We start from the raw sequence: 24380 nt of genomic DNA, 5'->3' as shown, positions 1-24380 counted from the left end.
ACCAAAAACTGCACTGGTATCGTTCGTATTGCAATTACCAGCACAAAAAAATGAAATAAAAAATTTATGTCCGTGAAAGAAATCTTTGGCAATCTTCCACGTTCTCAACATCGTGAAAAAGTTACTCTGTTGATGAAAAAGTTTAGGGGTACGCATCCCCCAGCATTTCCCCAGAAAAACAGCACTGCATATTTCTACATAAACAAGTTACATATCCACCTGTGTGGATGTAAATTAAAGTAAAAATTACTGTTTGCAAAATGTTATTGGTTCAGGTGGCAACTTTATTATTTATAATGTATCATTGGCCTATACTAAAAAAATAAAAAGCATTCCACTGATCAGTTCTGTTATAATGTGAATTACAAATATATGATAGCGAGTTAGACAATATTTAATAAGAGACACGTAATCACACTCAGGGAGCCGGCAGAACAGCAGCTGCGGAGGCACGCCGACGTCGGACGTCATGGGACCCTGCGAGTCGAGGCCCGTCGTGCTTGAGCTGGCGCCGCTGTCGCCCTCCCCCTCCAGTGTGGGTGACGGCCAGCCACACCACACTCTCTCCACCTTCAAGGGGGCATCGGTGTCCACTGACAGTGGTGCGTACCAGTACTCCGGCAGCAACGCACTGCTAACTTTATGCCTCCAGGCAGTTTGTGTGTGTCAGAAGTGGTGAAAAAGTATCATTCTGATACGAATGCTTTATCACCATGTAATGTCGAGTAGCCAGTGTGACATAAGATGTCGTCGTTTTGACAACATAGGGATCAGTGTTTTCGTTGACAGTGCAATAGAAACCTTATGTCACTGCTTTGTGGTGCATAAGTTCGTAGCATTTTTCCGTAAGTTTGATAAACACAACAGATAATTTAGTCATGATATTCTCTTTCTTTATTTACAACAGTCTACCATAGCTGAAGTAACTTTTATATTCGGCAACTATAGAAATCACGTGGTTTTAAGGCGAAGAACTCATCGAGCTGCGTTTGGAGCACATCTTCGTCCGGAAAGGAAATTACTTGAAGGTTGTTTGATAGAGAGCAGAAAGGTGACAGTCTGAGGGTAGAAGATGAGGTGATAAGGTGAGTGCAGAGTGACTTCCAGAACCAACTCCTCTATAGTGTTTTTTGTCAGTCTAGCAGAATGTGGGTGGGCGTTATCGTGGAGTATCATGACTTCATGCAGTCTTCCTGGTCATTATTCATGGACTGCATCTGCAAGACATCTCAGTTGTTGACAGTAAATGTCAGAAGTGTTGGTTGCATCTCAGGGAAGCAATTCATAGTACACCACACATTTGCCATTCCACCAGATGCATAACATAATCTTTTGTGGATGCATGCAGGTTTTGGTTCGTGGGGTTGCTGCTTTGTTTGGGCCCAGTGATTCCTTTCTTTTCATTATGTTATCATAAAGACACCATTTTTAATCATCAGTAACGATACAAGATAGGAATAGTCAGTGTTGTTCACAGCAGTTGATGGTGGGCAAACAGAGGTGCACGTACGGCCACCCACCTGCTGATTTCTATGATTTTGGCTTAGAGCTTGGGTTACCAGTACACCCGATTCTTGACCGTTCCCCATTGCGTGCAAATGTCGCATGGTGGTGTCATGATCACAGTTCATTATGTTTCCCAGTTCTCAAGTTCACAGACATGAAGCATTGTGCATTAATGTATTTAAATGATTTTCATGAGACCCTGAAAGTCTCGGAGAGTGTGGAGCATCACTAATGTCAAAAGGATCCTTCTTAAAATGAGAGAACCATTTTTTTCCGTGCTGTGACCATTGGCATTATCCTCATACACCCCACAAATGTTTCTGGCCACTTCGGCTGCTGTCGCCTCTCCATTGAACTCAAACAGAAGAATATGTCAGAAATGTTCAGATTTCTCCATTCAACACTCCATTTTCTAGCATCCTCATCTCTCTCTCTCTCTCTCTCTCTCTCTCTCTCTCTCTCTCTCTCTCTCTCTCTCTCCAGATGACAAATGGCAATATATAAACTCAAATAGCAACAGTGAACTACAAATAAAAATGACAGTCGATAAATAAACCCATAGCAAACGGAATACCAACATGCAAAGCAAAAATGCTATGAACTTAAGCTCCAACATAGTAGACAGTCTGATAATGACCACTAGCTGGTCAAAATTGGTAACTGCATTTTGAAATGTGTTTGTGTGTGTTGTCACAAAAAATAAGACAAGTTTTTAAAGCTGAGTGGAATTGTTAGAATGTGTGGTGATATTTTTAGCAAACAAAAGTTGAAATAGCAGGATGTTTTAATCAGCAGTAATGGTATCTTACCTATTACATATAAGTGAGATTTCTGATAGCCTTATAATGGTTAATAGCTTTCACAGGTGTAAATTAGCATTCATTGATTCATTCATTCATTGTGTTCTGTAGATTCTTTCAAGAAGGGGAGCTACCAGGAACATGGAAAAAGTCAAAGTATACATTAACAAGAGACAAAGAAATCATAGAAACTTATTCTGTATACAGTCTTATCAGTAAATTATCACAACAACTCTCAGTGCTATACACACACATGCTGTCTAAGCTTAAGTGAGTAAGTTAGTAAGAGAACTGCAACTTTAAAAAAATCTGATGTCTTCTAAGCTATACAAGAGAGCTGCTGTTCACTTGCTATTAGTAACTTAATGTGTACTTCATTACACTGCGTCTTTTTTTTCTGAGGGAAATATGTGTGTACAAATTTAAAGTCTTTTTTTTTCCCAAGGAAATACAAATATACAAATTTAAATGCTATGTCCTAATTACAATACATGACTTCTTGTTGTGTATCTTTACAATAAACATTGCTACTTGCTACAGAACTTTTTCATTCCCTGTTTGTAGGTATCCAGATAATTTAAACGAGTGGTTAATAAAGTATATTTTTAATTTTTTTATGAACTGGTAGGAATTCCCAATTTTCTGCTTGGTGTAGGATGGGAAATTATGGAAAACATTTACTGAGTACTTAACTCCACTCTGAACATTACACATGAAGGAAAGAGCTACAGTTTTAATTTTTTGTCTTTGAGTACGGAGATTTTACTAGGGCACTGGGCTCACCATCCAAACCCTCTTAATGCTGCTGTGATTAAAGGCTGTACTTATAGTTGGACTAATAGCCCAGTCACGAGCTTGTGCCACAGATTTTACTTTGTTGTGGCTGTGTATATCACAGTTCAGCTAAAACTGATTTTTATTATCTGCAACAAGTACCATAAAGAATAAATGTGTTTGAAATTCAATGTAACAATTCAGAGATCTTTAAATTTACTTTTGATGCACTACCCTAGAAGACAATTCCAGTAGAAAGCAGGGTGTGAAAATGTACAAAATAAGCAGGTCAATACAGTGAGAGATGCTTCTAAGGATGTTAGACATTAGACTGACCGTCTTGATTACTTTTTTTAAATGGGGTTATCGAAAAAACTCCATTGAATAATAAAATAACCGTAAAGAATAAGAAACAGTTTTTTAATGTTTGAGGTGCTTCCAGTATAAATTATTATCCAGCTGTACTCCAAGGAATTTTACACTACGGTTTTCATTGAGTATGTGACCAATAATGTTTACATCAGGTGGAAACAGATTAACCTTACTCTCTGGGACCAGAAAGAGTTGCCGACACGCTCTTCTTTTTATTGTGTACGTTACAGGTTCCCTCTTCTTATTTGATTGCAGGCAGCCCCACGAGTACTAGCCCTCCGGTAGCCACAGCCCCGCCACCCCGAACGACCAGGCCCACCCCACCAAACACCCTGAATCTCGTCTGTGCTGCAGCTCCAGGTCAGTTTTAGACAGCTTTTTTTAATGGCGCTTGCCTGGCATCACCCGTCTTGATATTCTATATATTTAGCAATGACTCTCATCTCATAATTATATAAAAGATATTTATAATTATGAAACCACTATCCAAGCCTTTAAAAAATAAATGTTGACATCCTTACTTGCAGTGTCATACAGTGTTGAAATCTACAGGATGTCCATAATTAAAGTTCCAGTTTCTAAACACTGTAGAAAGAGAACCACAGCTTAGAATGTCGTCAAATTTGAATGTTCAAATTTCAGTCTATTACTGATGCAGGGGGGAAATGACGAACAAAAATTAATGAAAATTCTTGCAATAGAGGACACTGCAAGTGTCATAAGATATGCCGTCCACCATTTTCTGCCACAAGTTGAAATCGAGAAACAGCGTGTTCCACAACAGATCGGAATGCCTCGGGAGTCACGTTCAGAATGCATTGTGCAACGTGTGCCATAAATTCAGCACGGAACGCAACTTTTGGGTAACACCACTGCCAGAAGTCGCACAGATCAGATCAGGTGATCTGGACAGCCAGACTGTAGGAAAATGATGGCTGATAATTGTAGCATTTCTGTAATGCCTGTGCAGCAGCTGCTTCACTGGCTGTGCAATGTGTAGAGGAGATCCTGCACACACATCCACACGGATGAAGCATCGGAATGACGTCGGTGCACAAAAGACACTTGTAGCGCTTACCAGTGACGGTACTGATAACAGGATCCACAGGCCTCATCGGCTCGAAAAAAACGTGGCCGTATGATAAACACTGGAGTCAACCTGTGCCACACAGTGACCTCTGCAGAGTCAAGTGGTACTGGTTGATGTATGTGCAGATTGTCCATTGCTCATATTCTGCTGTTTTGCGTATCGACATGTCCTCGGAGAGGAAAATGGTCGTCATCTGTCCACAGGATGTTCCGTGCCCATTCATTGACCCCTTCCGTGGAAGCAAAAAATTCCAGCCACTGGTTCAGTCACTGTTCTCGTAAAAGACCTTTATCAGCAGCGTGTGATCTTTCGTGGATACAACATATTGGGTGTCTTGGATGTAAATTGAGGAACAGTCGTGGGCAAGGCATCTGTTGGTGTGAATAGTCTGACAGATACAGCGCCATCTATTGGTCAAATTTTTGTTAAATGCTGTTTTGTTCCATGACGTTTCCCCCTTAAACGATAGGAAATTTGATGACATTCGAAGCAGTGGCTCCAATTCTACAGCATTTTTAAACTGGAACTTCAATTATGGAAGCTGTGTAAATGGCAGAAACAAAATTTCTGTGCCTTCCATTTTACTCTTTAAATTAATATTTTGACTACTAGAAGAGACAATCCAAAAGTTACACATGGTGCAAACAAAGAAATTAACTGAAATTCAAATCTTAGACAGTATGTGCATTTTAATAAAGATAATCAAAATTTGTAAAAAGAAATGTACTGCAGAAGTTGCAGGTCTGTAATTCTGTATTTAGTTATGTCAACAAGTGTATTAGGTGTAAATGTAATGCAAATATACAAAACTGTACAAAGGCGGTGCCCTTATGTAATGATGCATTTTGTATAACCTTGTGGTGTGTGTCCACTGCTGTGGATAACTGTTAATGGCTGCTTCTTTGGTGGATTCACTCGATCCTGAGACTTCAAGTGCATGCAGAGCACAGCACCAGTAGGAATGCCCACTGCAGTGGACTTCCTGCATTTGCAGTGTCAGGACTGATTGAAGACACCAAAGAAGTGACCATTAACAAGTGTCCTCTGCATTGGACATGGTGCATAACAGGATAAATTAATTACATCTGACTACTGAGGAATAAATACATACCAGTTTCTAATTTAGAAGGTTATTAAAAAAAGAAACTAATGGAAAAATATGTTTACTTAGATAAGCTAAGTTGCCTAGTACCAGTCCAGGAGAAAGATTGTACATACGTAGAACCATCAAATTTAATTCTTAAATTCTGTGACTCAGTGTATGCTTTCAAAATTTCAATTTCTCCCATTTATCGTGGTTGCAATCACTAACTCCTCTCTTGTGCCTGTAGCACATGCCCTTATTCTGGGGTGTAGGTGCTTATCCTCCATTTGATTTCTTACAGTATGATATATTTAGTAGTGTTGACTATTCACTTTAGACAATATTCAAAACAACAAAGGAATTACCTCTACTAACATTTGATACATATTTTGATCTTGTCTTATTGTCTCAGTTGTCATTCACATTATTTGGTATATTCTAGTTACATAATAATGAATCAAATGAATTATTAGCCTGTGGTTTCTTGCAGCTTCATGTGGTGAGAGCATTTAGTGTTGGCAAATAAGATTTTGACAAGTTACCTCTCAGCCTCGATTTATTCACCAGAAGCTAGAGATGTTGCAAGATGATGATGGTGATGACTTGGTGCAATGTAAATGTGGACTGTACAAATTTTATTGCTGAATAACTGTTATGACCAGCCTCAAATCACTCTGTAACTTACAGTGCTTGGGGTTCAATCAAAATGAATTTTTTCAGGGATATAAGGTTTGTGCTACTGACAGTAGTTCTGTTAATTCTTTAATTCTGTTACTTATGTGCAGGTCCTTGTATTTTTAATTGACAATTTCAAGGTGTAGTAGAGAAGAGTGGTGGAATGTGAGGACAAACTTATTCCAAAGTGCTTCAGTTATCTCAAATTATAAACAAGATGTGCCACCATATGTCATAGCAGGTTTTATATTAGTGAAGAAATAAGGTCATGACTTATTTGAGGAGGAATTTTGTGAAAAAGAAAGTCAGGTTATTACACAAGTGACAGAAGCAGAATTATTTTTAGTGATTTTGGCTGCATATATCCAGTATGTCCTTCCAAGTGAACTCGTACATTGGCAGACAAAATATTGTTGTCATGCTGCACAAGCTCTGATCATTTGAAACATCCAGGTACAAAAAAGTAACAGGACACATCATACACATCATCGTTTCCAAATTGTTACAATCTCTGAAGCTGCTAATTAAGTAGTTTCAAGGTGTAGATAAACTTATAAATAGGAGGTAAACCCTGTATTTACATTTTCTCATGATAGAAAGTAAATTATTGCTGTACATAATTCGATTTTGATTTTTGATTTTAAGAAAAGGATAGCACCTGCATTTGCAACATATCTTGCTAAGAAAAAGGGAAACCACCTGTTAACTGTCTAGCTGGTAATTCTATTGCCATCTCATTATTTTATTTCACTCTGGTGGATACACTACTGCAGTTTCAACTTTGTAGGCTTTTCAAGTGATACATTGTTGTCCTTACTTCATGCCACAATACGTATTGATGCACACTTGTACAGTGGCGCTCAACCTCCGGGTAAGCCAGCCTGGGGGCAGTTGTAAAAATTTTCACTGCCAAGTACTTGGCTGAATGGGGGCGGTTGGTGATGGCGTACACTTCCTGATCACCAGGCATTGCACCAGTATCTTGGTTTGAATATCAAACAAGCTCGGTGGCCCCACTTGGTGCTATTGGCTACTGGCTGTGTGACAGCTCTGGGTTTTGGGTTTCTCTCTCTCTCTCTTCCCTCAACCCCCCCCCCCCCCCCTCCCTTACACACACACACACGTAGTATTACAGATATTGTAATGGAGCATGTTATTACTGAATAAACAAAAACAGTTGTGAGAACATCAAATTTTTGGTTTGACCATCGAGAAACTGTCTTCTTAATGCAGCTTGTATAGTATATTAGAGTATCAAGTGAAAGTATAATTTAGGTTATCAACAGTTTTGCAGCTAACTATACAGTGTAGCTTAATTTAAAAAGGACAATAATGAATCACTTGAAAATCGCCACAAAGTCAAAATCACAAGAGTTTATTCAGAAGAAAATAAAACAGCAGTCAAGCATTATAATTCAGTCAGTTCTATATGACAGATGGTAAGAAAACCGCTTGTTTTTATTTTTTCACTATAGAGACTGCACAGTCAACCAAATTTTTACTTTGTGAGATCCAGTCTGCTAGATTAATTATGAATAGAAGAAATATCTGGGCTCTCATGCACACGATAAAAATGTTCTAGTATTTTAAAATGTCAAGGAGACTGTACTACTGATTGACATGCATAAAATAAAAGCTAACTTAGGTTTTGGAACTTTATTTCTTGGGGAGGAAAGGAGGGTAGGCTAGGAAAGGTTAAAAAGTAAGAGCAGGTCACACATATATTCGAATTAACTCTGAGAGTGTTATAGTTATGACATTAGAGTGAAATAATTTGCTGTTTGTTGCACTTTCAGCTGCACCTATTGGCCCTCCTGCTGTGATTAGCCCAGGCACAGCCACAACGGGAGGCAAGACCCCACCTCCACCGCCTCCTCGATGGGCCAAACCGTCGGTCTCGGTTACCAACAACTTCACCGTAACGACAACTGTTACATTTAGTGTGAACCAGAACTCGACGACACCCCCGGCGCACGTCGAAGTGTCCTGTGTGCAGGTGAGCAGTTAGTTCTGTAGGTAGCAGCTGAGGCTGCAAAAGTAGTGTTAGAAAAATCCGATTGTTCTTTACAGTGATGTTACCCTGCAAGATGTTTTTCGAGAAAACTCGGAGCGTTTGTAACTGGTGGCAAATTTCTGTGTACAGTACAGGCTTATTGATAAGTACCTCTGGGATTCCAGAAGATGACTGTGTACCTACAACACATACAGGAAATACGCTGAGATGACAAATGTTGTGGAATAGCGATATGCATATATACAGATGGTAGTAGTATCACATACACGAGGTATGAAATGAAGCCGCCATTTGTACCCTGGTGATTCGTGTGAAAAGATGTCTGATGTGATTATAGCTGCACGACTGGCATTAATAGACTTTGAACATGGAATGGTAGTTAGAGTTAGACACGTGGGCCATTCTATTTCTAAGGTTGTTAGGGAATACAATATTCTGTGATGTACAGTGTCAAGAGTGTGCCGAGAATACCAAATTTCTGGCATTCTCTGTCACCGTGGACAACACAATTGCCAACAGCCTTCACTTAATGACCGAGAACAGCGGCGTTTCTGTAGAGTTGTCAGTGCTAGCAGACAAGCTACACTGCATGAAATAACCACAGAAATCAATGTGAGATGTACGTCGAATGTATTCACTAGGACAGTGCGGCAAAATTTAACATTAATGCGCTATGGCAGCAAATGACCAACGCGAATGTCTTTGCTAACAGCATGACATTGCCTGCAGTGGCTGTCCTGGTCTCGTGACCGTATCGGTCGGACAGTTCTGCATTCTGGACAGTTCAAACAAAATTCATGATACATAATTAAGAGGTCAGTTTGTGCACAAAATGCTGCTCCAGCAACACTGCCACAGTTATGGACAGCTATGCAGTCAGCATGGCTCAGTATTTCTGCAGGGAATTTCTGACAACTCTTTGAGTCCATGCCACATCAAATTGCTGGACTGAACTGGGCAAAACGAGCTCCGACACAAGACTAGAACGTATTCCCTGACTTCTGTCACTTCGGCGTAAACATTTATCAGTGTATAGATTGTATCCAAGATTTTAATTCACTTTACAGGTGCCCAGTAAGGGCACCATTTCTGCCACAGTAAATTTCAGTACACGTGTGCAGTTCATCGAAGTCACTGATAAGAATTGCCCGAGAAGGCACAGCAGCAGCCTACTTTGGAGATGTGTTTATTGGGTTGCCTATCTACCTGTGTGAACTAATTCGCTTTGACTGTATGGAGTGGATGATTTGTCTACATGTTCACACACACTTGCATGCTCAGTACTACTATGCCACAGCATGTATTACAAATTGAAACTTTGAGACATGCTGTATCCACTGATACGTGGCATTTTTCTGTGTGTGTCGGTAGTTCCCACACTTTTGTCTTTGTATGTATAACAGAGTATATATGCCCCGGGAAATCTGAAATCGGGGCTATACGTGCAAATTTTTTCTTCTAGCGAAAAACCTGGGAGTTTTTTTAGAATTCCAGGAATTTTTCATTGTTCTCATGTTCAGTAAAATTTTTGTAATTTTAACTGTTAAGAATTGATACTCTAGCAAAGAATTTTTTTTCAGCCTGCAACTGCAGAATAATATTGCAGCAATGAAATGTAAACGAGAGAATAACACCAAAATAAAACTTCATATTGTGGGGAAAATGTTGCGAATGATAGTTTGAGAAGCATTACTTTAAAATTAAATGTTCTTTTACCCAAATGTATTAAGTTACATGTGAGTGTGTACAGTGGATTTTGTGAACCACGAAGTGTTTGACTCTCATTCAAAACTTAAAACACTGGGAATTTTCTTTTTTCTTCTCCTCCCTCACATTCTATACGAATAACCCTGTATATCTACAACATTTGGTTCAGTGATCTTATGTCACCATCTTACGCACGGCTATGCTGGCTAGAGATTTCCATACTCTTTGTCTCCTTTGCCATCTTGTCAATGCATACTGTCCCTCATATCTTAGTGTTCCTGTCTGAACAGCACAGCAGAAACACCAATTCCCATCAAAGCAAAATCCTCAATGTCCCACTCCATCACTCAACTGCTTTCTCAAAGTCTATTCAGTTACAGGAATCCAACTCTAGAATGGTATCACTCACTACACAGAACTGAATAATGTCTCCAGCTTCAAAAGACAGCCAATGGCAAATCTGCTAAATAACAGTAATTTACTTTGTTGTTTCGTAGTTTACAGAAACTAAGTACCTTTCTTTTCTATCAGATCTTCCTCATTCCCCAAAGTCTTTGACTTCTGTAGTCTTCCTCTGTGCTCTCTGTCAGAAAATATTACTCTTGTACACTGATAAACACATTCTGAATCTACTACTTTCACCAGTTATTGTATTGTTATTGTTGTTGTTTTCCGTAGTAGCAATATACTAACACTATTAGTTTTTAGTCAGTTCAGCTACTCATATTGCCGTGAGACACATTCAAACTTTGTTTCAAATTATTACTATTTATCATCTTGAAATTCTCACTTCTTTAAATAACTTTGATGAAAAAGTACTGTGTTTGTAAAACTCTGGTCTGATGTAAGGGAGACATGGACCTGAAGTTACAGATCTCACCAGGTTAAGTAAATTAATTAATTAATTAATAATTAAAAATAAAATAAATAAATAAATACAGTAACTACTAAAGTTATGCACAAACCAAAGATGTAAAAAAGATACTTCTCATTTGATGTCTACTTTCTTGGACATCCATCTTAAAACTTCGGTTGTCTGGCTGAAATCAGTTTGCATGTTGCCTATTCATACAACAGGCCAATGATAAAAGTTTCTCTTTTGGTATTGACATAACAATTTGCTAACATTTAAGTGTATTGACAGAACTGAATGCTATTTTGTCAATAGCTAATGTGTTATGTTATTTATAACTGCCCCAAAGATATGTATATTTGAAGTTTTTTCTGGTTTTACAAGAAATGTGAAATTGGAATCTATAGGCTGCAAAGATCTACATGCAAAGTTTACTTCACTTCCTCAAATTTATACTCTATTTGGAACAGTTCCTTTGCTCTGTGTGAATGTGTGTTAGTTAGTGTTTGATAACATTAGTGGTATTTTAAATACATAACATGTTATTGCAACTAATCATCATGAGGCATCGTTGCCTATTCCAGTCAATCTGCTTACCTTCTTCTCGGTTACTCCATGCTACTTTGCTCTGATAAACACTGTCCTCGAAACGTATTGTATTTTGATACAATCATTTTCATTAGTCTTCAATATTATCATTCATACCTAAGCTTTGTTTTGTGGAATCGGGCCACTTCTGACACGATCTAGTCTCCCATATATCTTAACTTCCATTGCCGTTTTTTCCAGTCATTTGGTTTTTACCTTTGTGCAAGTATTTTCTTATCCGAGTTTCTGTGCCATGCAAAAAGGTTGCTATGGTGGTGGTGTGTGGTATTCATCAGAACCACCTTCTCCACCAGCACCACTGGATATGGCAGTAGTTAAGAAATATTTTTTCAAGTTTTCCTTGTGATGGAATATTGCGTCATCTTCTGGGTGCGATCCAGGATGTGATACGTCTTCTTCCTGTTATTTCAGGTGGTAACTTTAAAGCCATCTTCAGTGCATCAGAGATAAGGTTGTCAGTAACAAGAGTGTAAGTTGTAGACAAAACTATGTGTCTAATAGTAAAACGTAGCAAACACAGAGTCAGCAAATCCAGAGGAATTATTGTAATGAGTCATTCCATTACGTACCATACATACGTTTCTTCCATTACGTACCATACATACGTTTCTAAAGGCTAATGCCTTGTCAATGCAACCACTCTCTTCTGTCATGAGCTGTTCATTTCAGTTCCGTCTAATTGTCACACTCTGTCCTCTTCCTTCCTTATCCAGCGTTTTCCCTAGAAAAAAGAAAAGAAAATGACCAAGCAAGGTGGCGCAGTTGTTAGCACACTGGATTCGCATTTGAGAGGATGACTGTTCAAACCCACATCCAAGCATCTTGATTTAGGTTTTCCTTGATTTCCCAAAATTGCTTCAGGCAAATGCTGGGATGGTTCCTTTGAAAGGGCACTGCCGATTTTCTTCCCAAGTACAATCTTGTGCTCTGTCTCTAATGACATAGTTGTCGACAGGATGTTAAACACTAATGTCCTCCTCAAGAATAATTATTAAAGTGTTGTGTGTGATGACATGCCTAATAAATCTTATTTTTCTCTTCTTCATTTCCTTTAATAATCTTCTCTCTTTGTTAACTTCCCTTAAGACTTCAAGATTGGTTTTTCTTCCTGTCCAGCTCATATGTCATTTTCTACCATATCCAGTTTTAATAAAAAAAACACATAATTTGTAAACACTGAGGATGTGCTGACTTTGCGCTTGCTATCTTTACTCTTACATGCTTAGTTATATCTATGACTGTCACTCTTATTGCCAGATGTGTTGTCTCCGACACATGCACATTTAATCCACATTATTTTTTTGAGTGGTATAAATCCTGTCAGTGACTCATCTTGAAGATGGCTGTGAGGTTATCAGCCAAAATAACTGGAATAAAATACAGTTCCATCCCAGATGCATGTGAAAAAGGTGATGGAACAAAAATAGTTTAAAAAGTTGTGACCTTATGCTGATGATGTGGTTGCCAGTAACTGTAGAAGACGGTGTCACATAAATCACTGAATTCCACTGAGATTCTTACACTGTATGCAGCTTTGTCTCGGTGCAAACTTTGAAAGTGGTAGCTGTTGCCCCAGAGTTATTCAGATTGCTCTTTTCATCCCTGAGAATTGATGAATTTGTTGTGACGAAGGAAGATTTGTCCCAGGCATAGATAGTTTCTTTTTAACTACTGGTCATATTAAAATTAAATTTAAGTTTGATACAGAAATGAGAAATGCATATAATGTTAAATGAATACTGTTCAATTTCCAGAAATAAAAAAATTAATTTATTTTCTATTTTATGTTTTTCATTTTTGTACCAAAAGTTAATTTACTGTTAATTTACTATGAAAACTTGCCTTTTCACATGAATAGCAGTTAAAAAAACATTATTCCTATTAACAATATTTTGATCATTACTTATTAAGGAACTTCTCCATTTGTTATTAAATGTGGAATTCAACTAAAAGAAAAAAAAATTGCTATGAGCAGGATTTGAAATAGCAACTTTAATTGTGTAATCCCTGTTGCAGTACATATTCACCTACCATTGAATATGTTAACATGAAAAAAATAATTTTTATTTGCAGGTGCTCAGAAATTTTCGAATTTTGCTTTGTACTATGTTAGCAAATTGATACCCAGACAGTGATTTTCAAATACTGTAAGTTTGTAGAAATTTGGAGAGGATCGGTCTCTAAGGTTTCCTTGTAAGAAAAAGCAATTGTATCACTATGGCAATGACCGATATGTGGGATTTAGTGTAAGGCTTTTGTTTTGATACCAGCATCGGTTGCTCTGTTTAGGTGACACCGAAGAGACCTCTGTCGGATAGCCAGAGCCCCCCGCCAGGACCGGTGTCTTCCCCACTGTCCCCGGTGAACTCCCCGACGTCGACGACCCCACTGATGGAACAGCAACAGAAGGGAACAAGGGCCGGCACAAAGAAAGGAGGTACCAGGTCCCACCACTCCCGGCAGCTGTCCTTGAAGGAGTCCCACCACTACCAGGTCAGCGCATACCACAGGTTGAGGACTGGGATCTATTCCTCACTGTGACAATTTGTTGTGCCCTTTGTCAACATTACCATACCTCATTTCACCCATTTTGGCACATTTTAGTTTCATTAACACTTCTTTACTGTTCCCATTAATTTCCCATCTTCTAATTTGTAGTTATTTACACCTCAGAATTTTTCATGTGAAAACTCTTAAATCTTTTTAAATAAAATGAACATTATTAACATTCTGTATCGTTATTCTTCATGTGTAAATATTCGTTTATTGAATAGACACCCTGGCAACGAACACTCATTTTTTAGACAATGAAAATTGGATGGGGCCAAGTCTGGACTGTATAGAGGACAATCGACGATACTGAACCCGAGGCGTCAGATTGTTGTGGACGTCATAACACTCGTGTGTGGTTTGACATTGTTGGAAGGAGTGCTCCATGTGTGGACGAACTCTTCAAATTCGAAACTTGATTACAGCATGCGTTTCTCTCGCACCGACGTAGTTGCATTATACATTGATACATTACATTCTACAATTCGGAGCCGTCTAGCAACAGAGGGTTGCAGTTTGTGTCAGCGAACTGAGAGGGTTGATTGGGTAATATGAATGACACGTAATGTTTTAAGCAATATTGAGAACAGAATAAATACTGAAACTTCCTGGCAGATTAAAACTGTGTGCCGGACCGAGACTCGAACTCAGGACCTTTGCCTTTCACGGGCAAGTGCTCTACCACCTGAACTACCCAAGCACGACTAATGCCCCGTCCTCACAGCTTTACTTCCGCCAGTACCTCGTCTCCTACCTTCCAAACTTTACAGAAGCTCTCCTGCGAACCATGCAGGACTAACACTCCTGAAAGAAAGGATATTGCGGAGACATGGCTTAGGCACACAGTTTTAATCTGCCAGGAAGTTTCATATCAGCGCACACTCTGCAGCAGAGTGAAAATCTTTCAGGAGTGCTAGTCCTGCATGGTTCGCAGGAGAGCTTCTGTAAAATTTGGAAGGTAGGAGACGAGGTACTGGCGGAAGTAAAGCTGTGAGGGCAGGGTGTTAGCCGTGCTTGGGTAGCTCAGGTGGTAGAGCACTTGCCCGCGAAAGGCAAAGGTCCCGAGTTCGAGTCTCGGTCCGGCACACAGTTTTAATCTGCCAGGAAGTTTCATATCAGTGCACACTCTACTGCAGAGAAGAAAATCTGATTCTAGAATAAAAACTTTGGAAGCATTACTTTTCAGTATAGCCTCCCACTAGTAGTAGTAGTAGTAGTAGTAGTAGTAGGAGGAGGAGTAGCAGCAGCGACAAGAATGGGACAGGTAGTCAGCCATGGCCTTAGAGTCCTGGCGTTTGCATGAAGCAGTTAGGGAAACATTGGAAAACCTAAATAAGGATGACTGGTTGGAGATGGGGTCCTCTACCCTTTTGAATAAAAGGCGAGTCTGTTCAAAACAGCACTACCTCATTGCTGTTTATCCTTAGTGTACAATTCGGTTTTGCAAAGAAACTATTTAAAAATGTAAAAAGCTTAATATACTTTTTCATTAATTCATTCCTCAATATTAGTCGCTGCACACTGATTATTTCATAATGTAACACAACATAAACTATCAGCTATTATCGATACATTTAGCCTTCTCGGTGCTTCTTCCTTTCCACAAGTCATCCAGTTCCTCCAAACTGCCAATGCAACCTGTGGATGTTGTTGACATTTGGAGGTTCTTGGTTGCGTCACAGATGAAATATTCTCTGCAATATCATAACAGAACAAATGCTGAATTGTAAAACGCAAAATGTCTTCTGCGCAGGATCCACAATTTTCATTTATAACATTTCAGTTTTCACTTACACATAGCTGCATGTGCACAGGTTTCTGGTTCTCTGTGCTTGCAGTGGCATTAAAAAATTTATCTTTCTCTTACATCCACTGTAACTCTGTCACTCTCCGTTAAATAGTTACCGGCCTTTCTAATCGTCATATTCATTTGGAATGGGCCTGTACTAATGCATGCGTGTGCATGTACATGTACACGATAAGCATTGCAACTGTCAATATTGTATCTCGTTTTTCAGGAATCGGACATTCTGGAGTCACCAACTGTGTACTACCGCAGTTCCGTAGCGGACAAAGCGAGTGACTACGAGGACATCTGGGGCCCCGGCTCGAGCTCGGGGCAAGGAGAGGGCGTGCTGTCCACGTTCCGGCCAGCAGGCCCTGCGACGTCGCCCTTCTCTTCCCCAGAGGGTGGCCCCCCTCCGGACCTGCTGGAGCGGCTCGCGCCCCTGACCTCGCCCGTGGGTCTGGCACCTTCGCTGTCCAAGTCTCGGCTGCCGCCACTCGTCACCAACACCGGTGCGGCCCAGCCGCAAGTGCCATCTCCGGCGCAATCACCTTCGACTCCGGCAGATGACAATCCTCCTCCACCGAAGCAGGTATAATCGAGTCTAGGGGTTTTTAGTGACAAATGTCTAGTCGGGTTTGCTCTGTAGCTTGACTCTTGAAGAGATTACGTATGTACGATCGTGCTAACTACTGAAGGATAACATTACTTGTAAATCAAATGAATAATCTAACAACGGTGTATCTCGAGTGAGTGTGAACATCATCAAATGTCTGCGTGGAGTAGAGTGGCAGAAAAATATTTTTTTGCTTGCTAATGTATAAAATATGTTGCTTCAGCCACTGTAAATTGCATTGGTAAATGCAAGTTGTATCTGGAACTGAACTGGAAATACAGAACAGTCACTGTACTGACCCATCCAGTAAATCATTGTATTTATAAAGATGAAATAGTGAGAAAGCTACATTGCTTCTTTTTCACCCAGAGCCACTGTTCCAAATAATAGCTCTATTTGGAAGTACTACTAAATGGCAATCTATTTTTTGATACTTTTTTGGTGGCAAAATATTACATTCATAATGACACAAAGTACTGGTGCAAAATGAATGGTTAAAAATGTGTTGCTTAAAGCTTTCCTGGTGGACTAGTTGTTGAGATTTCATAACAATATCCCAACATTTCATCCCAGAATCATTTCTACAATGCTTAACGAAATGGTATAACTTGCCTTCCAAGAACGTTGTTTAAAAAATTCAAGCTTGGACTGAAAGTTGCTATGCTGTAACACCCTTAATCTCAAACCAATATTGTTCAGGGATATTGCAGTAATACTATTCTTTGAATATGTCTTTTTGTTCTCTTTAACAATATCTACTACTACATGCATTTTACCTCATTGAAAAGTAAATGATTCAATCTACGTGTCTTCTGCAGTCCCATTGACTCTCTCATTTGCAGTGAGATTAATGTGATTGGGGGTCAGGAGGAAGAGATTTATAACAGATGGAAAAATATTCAATCTTTACAGATTCTCTCTTTTTGACAACCAGGTGGTATCTTGAATCTTCATGGAACATTATGGATGGTTATATTAGACAAATTGTACTCTTGGGAAATAAAGCAGCATAGTTGTTACTCTGGAAATTCAGGACTGGCAAGTGAATGTACTGGAAAAATCATGGAAATCTTATAAAATTCTGAGAGATCCCAAGGGGAGGTAGTGTTCATTGATAGAAAGAAATGTTCTCAGTCATTTTGTTGCAAATCACTGTGAAATTATGCTTAAGAAATAACGTATTTTGGAGTTAAGTAAGAGAAGTTTTAAAATGGACATCGATAGTTGTAATATTTGTTGCTCAATCTCAGTAAACTCCGGCACGATCACCAAACTATGGAATCTTTGTAATTGTCAGTGAGTTTTCGGGATCCAAGTCTGTTTTCAATTGCACGATTGTGAGAGTGACATAGTGCAGCATTCACGTGAGAATTTCTCACATAGATTGAAGTGTTTCAGGTTGGCTTGGGCTGTGTGGTGGTTTGTTATGCTTCACCTCAGCAACAAACACTTAAATAAGTCTCCACCTGAACACCCTTTTATGTAAATGAATGTTGCTTACAGACTATTTGGTCGCCGTTAAATATTATTAATCAGGGTCCAGTTAGTCTGTGCCCTGAATCTGTATCCCTTCTTCCTCCAACTTGGCTCTGACTTTGCCTCCTTACAGGCTGCAGGTAAAGCTGCTAAAATTAACTTCTTGTTCTCATTCACTCCTCCACATAAATAAGAAGTAAGATTCAATTTGCCTTCTTATATTATCTTGAAAATTACAATCAGTATATGATAAATGAGGACAGCTGCCAACTCGTACTACGTACATAACAGATGTGATATTCAAATTGACAATTAACAATTACAATTAATTTATTATCTTTGACATTTTGCGTTCTTAGATTTCATGGAGCTGTTTCTTTCACACTGCCCACACCATAGAACTCCAATCTCCAACTCAGCTGGTAGGGTTATCTGACTGCTGCTCACTTGTGTGCAGCCACTGGATCGTTAGGTCTGGCATCACCACCTACAATTTAGAACACCTCCCAACAGTGGGGAGCTAAACACTTATCGGGTACTCTATCATGAACATCTTTTCTGTGACATACATATTGAAGGATGTGATACCTCTCATTCAAGGAGTGAGATGTATCACTACAAGCTGTGTATTTGTCACTCACATAAAAGCAAAAGTGGGTTTTTAATTTTACAAAAATTATAAATATGGATCCACATTTGTACATGCATGTTTTGTTGATTGGCAATGATTATTCAGGCTTCTATTCTGCAATGGTGAAATGTTATACAGTTGTAATGGAATACGTTAAAGAGTGAAGTTGGGAAGGAAGCAAAGAGAGCGAGGAAACCGTGGATCACCAATGAAATGCTGGAAAAGATGGAGGAAAGGAGGAAGTGTAAAAATGGTAATGATAAAGAATATAGAAGACTTAACAACGCACTCAGAAGAGAAACGGGCAAAGCAAAAGAAAAGTATATAGAAGGAATGTGTGACAAAATAGAGGACCTACAAAGAAGAGGAAGGCATGACCTTATGTAGCAGAAAACAAAGGAGCTGAGAGGTATATAAAACAAAGGAGTGAGGACTTTCGAGATAGAAGACTTTAGAGGATAAATGGTTACTGAACAAACGGAGGTGCTGAAAGTATGGAAATTATATATTTAGGAACTCTACTATCAGGAACATCGCCCACAAGGCGTTGAAATAGAGACAGAGGAAGAGATTGACGAAGACGAAGAAGGACCTACCGTACTGACAACTGAAGTAGAGAAGACATTAAAGGCCACGAAGAGGAGAAGAGCCTCAGGAGATGATGACATGCCGGTGGATTTTCTGAAAGAAATCTGAAAACAGGGTTTGAAGGCATTGATGCATCTCGTAAACAAAATTTACAAAACTGGGGAATGTTCAGGGCTTTTTGGATGTCACAATGGTTGCTCTTGAGAAGAAACAGCAATCCAACAAATGTAGTGATTTCAAAACAATCAGCTTAATCTCACACGTAGCAAAGATTATTGCAAGAATACTCAACAGACAGCTGGAACACAAAATTGAAAAAGTAGTAGGAGAGGACCAGTTTGGATTTAGGAAGGGAAAAGAAACCAGAGACGCCATCGGCATGGTGTGGATATTGCTGGAGAAAGATTTGGCTGTTAACGAAGAGTGCACGTTTGCTATATAGATCGGCAGAAGGCCTGTGACAGAGTCAACTGGATAAAATGGAAGAACATCCTTAAGGAGATAGGAGTAAACTTGTACCTGGGACAAAGAGTAAAGGTATGGCTAAACTACGGAGAAACAAGCAGCGTGGAAATAGGAAGAAGTCTCAGGCAAAGCTGTTGTCTATCGCCGGGTCTCTTCAATCTGTGTGTGGAATGCCTGGCGAGAGAAGCTTTGAGAGGATGAGGAAACTTGAGGATAGGACGACGCCTCATCAATACCATCAAGTATGCAGATGACCTGGTAGTGTTTGCTGAAAATCAAAGACAGCTGTAACACATGATGAGCTAGTTGGTCGAAACTAGAAGGAAATACGGCACAGAAATCAACATCAAAAATATAAAGTGATGCAGATATCAAAAAGTGAGAAACCTTTTAGGATAACCGTCGACAATCGAGGACTGGAGGATGTGAGACAGTTCAAGTACTTGGGAAATTTGGTGACAAAGGATCCCCAGTGCACCAGTGACATTCGAGCAAGAATCACTAGGGCCAAAACTGCATTCAATAAAAAAGGGAATCTGCTGACCAGCAAGTTAAGCTTGGAATTAAAAAAGAAACTGGTGAAGTGCTACATCTGGATCATTGCACTGTATGGAGCCATGAGAAAGTGGAGAAAGTGGATCATTGCACTGTATGGGCCATGAGAAGAAAAGGAAGAAAAATACCTTGAAAGTTTCGAAATGTGGTGCTGGAGGAGAATGGAGAAGATCAATTGGACCCATCGGGTGATGAATAACATGCACTGAGAACAATAGGAGAGAAGAGAGACATTCTGAATACAATTCTTGAGAGGAAGGCCAACTGGATCGGACATGTACGTAGACACGGAGGGCTCATACACGAAGTCATTGAAGGGAAAATTAAAGGAACGGTAGGACGAGGAAAAAGGAGACTTCAACTTTTGGATGACATGAAAAGTGGAAAGAGATACAGCAGACTGAAGGAAGAAGCTGAAGATAGGGAACATTGGCATCAGAAATTCTCTGTATGAAGACAAAGACCTGCCACTAGGCAGAATACTATGTAATAATAATAATAATAATTCTTTTTGACTAATTTTGATGAAAACTTCGCATCTTTCAAGTTAACAGTGATTGTTGTGTGAAAAACATCCTGCTTGAAATATGATGTGTCATAACTATCAAAGTTTGTTGATATTATATTCCAGTGACAAATCTTCGAAGTGTTCCAATGCAGATCTTTCACGTACATGAATTCACTGCACAGTGACAATGGCTTGGTGTGGAATGGTGATGGATGGTGGTGATGTAGGCATTTCCAAGGGGGAAAGAGCTTATAACGTGCAGAATAATTGATAAAACTGTAAAACCTAACATAACTTGGAATAATCACTAATAAATCAACTGACAATTTAAAAAAAAGACATTTGTTGCCATGAAAACCAGTAAAGTAAAATTTTCTTTCACGTACAACAAGAATTGGTGCAGGAAAAATTGGAGTTTCAATGTGGAAGTCTAAGAGAAATCTTCCAATACAAAAAAGTTCTCACAGTGTACAGACAACTTGAGACACTCTTTATGAGGAAGCGATAAAGTATCGAGAACTTGAATTAATTCTTGCTGTTGGTGAAGAGAGGGCAGTAGTTGCACTAGTGCAGCATAGTGGACAGCAACACAAGACCTATTTAGCACTAAAAACATTAGGCTTTCAGATCTGTGTGTGACTTTAGAGTGGAATGAAAGGAACCTAATCTATTTAGTGCTTGTAACATGTTGGGTTTTGTACCTACAGAATGGCATCTATGAGAAGTGTAACTTTTCTGCTTTCATGTCAAGAAATCTGCTGCGGAAAGCCATTGTTTGTTAATGGAAGTGTATGAACAAAGTACTCTGTTGGAAACTTTGTTGAGAGATTGGTTTTAATGATTCTGAGATGACAATTTTTAGGTGCGTGACAAAATGCATCCTGATCAGTGTGGTGTACCACGAGTTGATGCAGTTTGGTAAAGCAGTGAGTTCTGTACGCTATATAGCATGTTTTCTCAATTTGAATTGTGCACTTACAGACAAATGTCTGCAATATCCTCGGACATATGACAAAGTCATTCTGATTCATGACAATGCCAAACCACATGTTGCAAACCGAGTGCAGGAAACCTCACAGGTACTTCGATGGGACATCTTACCCCCCCCCCCCCCCCCACCACCACCACCACCACCACCACCACCACCACCATATTCACAAGATATTGCCAGTTTTCAGTCCCACATCATTCCTTTTGAACAACATTTCACATCTTTTAACGCACTTTAAAAGTGGTCCCATGAGTGGATCTCCACAAAATAACCTGGACTTTCTTTCTCGCAGAATCCATATGCTACCCAAAAAGTGGGAAAAAGTTGTAGCTGCTAAATGACGTTACTTTGAGTAAAATATCTTATACCATTGTATTAAAATAAGCTTGTGTTTTCTGTCCAATGAGAAATAATTCAATTATCAAATACTTATACATATTTGTTTCTCATTTCTTAGGGAAGCCCATTCTATGCGGAGCCGGCTGACGCAGTGAAGTCATCACCCCTGGCAGCATTTGGGCTGCAGCGGCGTGTCCCTCAACGCCACGGGCCGGTCCCTGCCACCCACCGACACTCCGACCCTGCACCGCTGGTGTCCGCCGCTGCGGCAAGGGGTGCCGGCTCTGCAGCCCCTCGGCAGCTGCAGAGGATCGACTCCAGCGAGGAGCTGGCACTGTCTGCGGACGACGTGCGTCGGCCCTGGGCACGACGTCGGCAGGGGGCAGTTGCGGGGGCAGAGAGAGGTGGACGGGGACGGAGGGCGGCCAAGAGGGCGGTGGCACCTGCTTCAGCCTGGGCACTCGACTCCTCCTGGGAGTTCATAGGTATGCAGACCACTACCACATTGAAATGTGAAAAATAATTTTTCCGTGTTACCTATTCCACACCTAAAACATTTACCTTGAATATATGAAATCTTCAAATTCTTAATTAGACTACTCTTAAAAATGGTATAAATACTTTATTTTGGAATAATTTGTATAAAGAAATATTATAAATTTACAACAGTAAAGGAAAAGTACATAAAATAAGGGAAAGGCAACTGCTCACCTATAGTGGACTGATGTGTGCCACACAGAAACATGCAACCAAAAATGGTATCCACACTAACTTTTGATCTCTTGCTATTTTTCTAGTATGTACACGCACGCGCACGCGCGCGCGCACACACACACACACACACACACACACACACACACACACACACTCTCTGTCTTCTCTGCTCTCTCTCTCTCTCTCTCTCTCTCTCTCTCTCCTCCTCTCCTCCTCTCCTCCTCTCCCTCTCCCTAAGTAGTGCATTTGGGTGTCTGTGGGGTTGTTTGCGCATGAACGTGTGTACTTTTACTAGAAAAAGTGCAAGAGCTCAAAAACTGGTGTCAAAACCATTTTTGATTACGTGTTTCTGTGTGTCACTCATCTGTCTGCTGTAGACAAGTGGTTACTTTTCCCTTATTTAACGTATTCTGAATTCAAGATTTACTAAAATGGCGTGCTCTTCAAAATTTGACCTCACTAATAATTATTTGTTTTTGGATTGACATACATTATTGAAAGCCCTAATCGTCCACTTCCCAATGGGCATCTTACGTTTTCGGAAAAGCGTACATTTAAAAAGTGATACTTATTTAAAATTAATATATCTAAAAAGAAAGATGATGAAACTTACCAAACAAAAGCGCTGGCAGGTCGATAGACACACAAACAAACACAAACATACACACAAAATTCTAGCTTTCGCAACCAATGGTTGCCTCGTCAGGAAAGAGGGAAGGAGAAGGAAAGACAAAAGGATATGGGTTTTAAGGGAGAGGGTAAGGAGTCATTCCAATCCCGGGAGCGGAAAGACTTACCTTAGGGGGAAAAAAGGACAGGTATACACTCGCACACACACACATATCCATCCACACATACACAGACACAAGCAGACATTTGTAAAGGCAAAGAGTTTGGGCAGAGATGTCAGTCGGGGCAGATGTACAGAGGCAAAGATGAAGTTGAAAGACAGGTGAGGTATGAGCGGCGGCAAATTGAAATTAGAAATTAGCGGAGATTGAGGCCTGGCGGATAGCGAGAAGAAAGGATATGCTGAAGGGCAAGTTCCCATCTCCGGAGTTCTGACAGGTTGGTGTTAGTGGGAAGTATCCAGATAACCCGGACGGTGTAACACTGTGCCAAGATGTGCTGGCCGTGCACCAAGGCATGTTTAGCCACAGGGTGATCCTCATTACCAACAAACACTGTCTGCCTGTGTCCATTCATGCGAATGGACAGTTTGTTGCTGGTCATTCCCACATAGAACGCTTCACAGTGTAGGCAGGTCAGTTGGTAAATCACGTGGGTGCTTTCACACGTGGCTCTGCCTTTGATCGTGTACACCTTCCGGGTTACAGGACTGGAATAGGTGGTGGTGGGAGGGTGCATGGGACAGGTTTTACACCGGGGGCGGTTACAGGGGTAGGAGCCAGAGGGTAGGGAAGGTGGTTTGGGGATTTCATAGGGATGAACTAAGAGGTTGCAAAGGTTAGGTGGACGGCGGAAAGACACTCTTGGTGGAGTGGGGAGGATTTCATGAAGGATGGATCTCATTTCAGGGCAGGATTTGAGGAAGTCGTATCCCTGCTGGAGAGCCACATTCAGAATCTGATCCAGTCCCGGAAAGTATCCTGTCACAAGTGGGGCACTTTTGGGGTTCTTCTGTGGAAGGTTCCGGGTTTGAGGAGATGAGGATGT

The 24380-nt window shown here is 40.1% G+C and overlaps 1 protein-coding gene across 2 annotated transcripts in view; it reads left to right on the top strand.

Annotated features, from left to right (window-relative positions):
- LOC124551369 (protein sprint) overlaps positions 1-24380 on the top strand; it is a 153767-nt gene that overhangs the window by 74378 nt on the left and 55009 nt on the right. For both annotated transcript variants that reach the window (XM_047126408.1, XM_047126407.1), the window contains 6 exons: positions 423-602; positions 3708-3812; positions 8098-8297; positions 13774-13977; positions 16053-16412; positions 22108-22474. In XM_047126408.1, the coding sequence (XP_046982364.1) occupies positions 423-602; positions 3708-3812; positions 8098-8297; positions 13774-13977; positions 16053-16412; positions 22108-22474 (1416 nt within the window). The remainder of the gene's footprint in view (positions 1-422; positions 603-3707; positions 3813-8097; positions 8298-13773; positions 13978-16052; positions 16413-22107; positions 22475-24380) is intronic.

This window comes from Schistocerca americana, chromosome 9, assembly GCF_021461395.2.
Source record: "Schistocerca americana isolate TAMUIC-IGC-003095 chromosome 9, iqSchAmer2.1, whole genome shotgun sequence".
In the NCBI taxonomy this organism is placed as follows: domain Eukaryota; kingdom Metazoa; phylum Arthropoda; class Insecta; order Orthoptera; family Acrididae; genus Schistocerca; species Schistocerca americana.
Note: the sequence above shows the minus strand (reverse complement) of the source record. Positions and strands in the feature narration are given on the sequence as shown.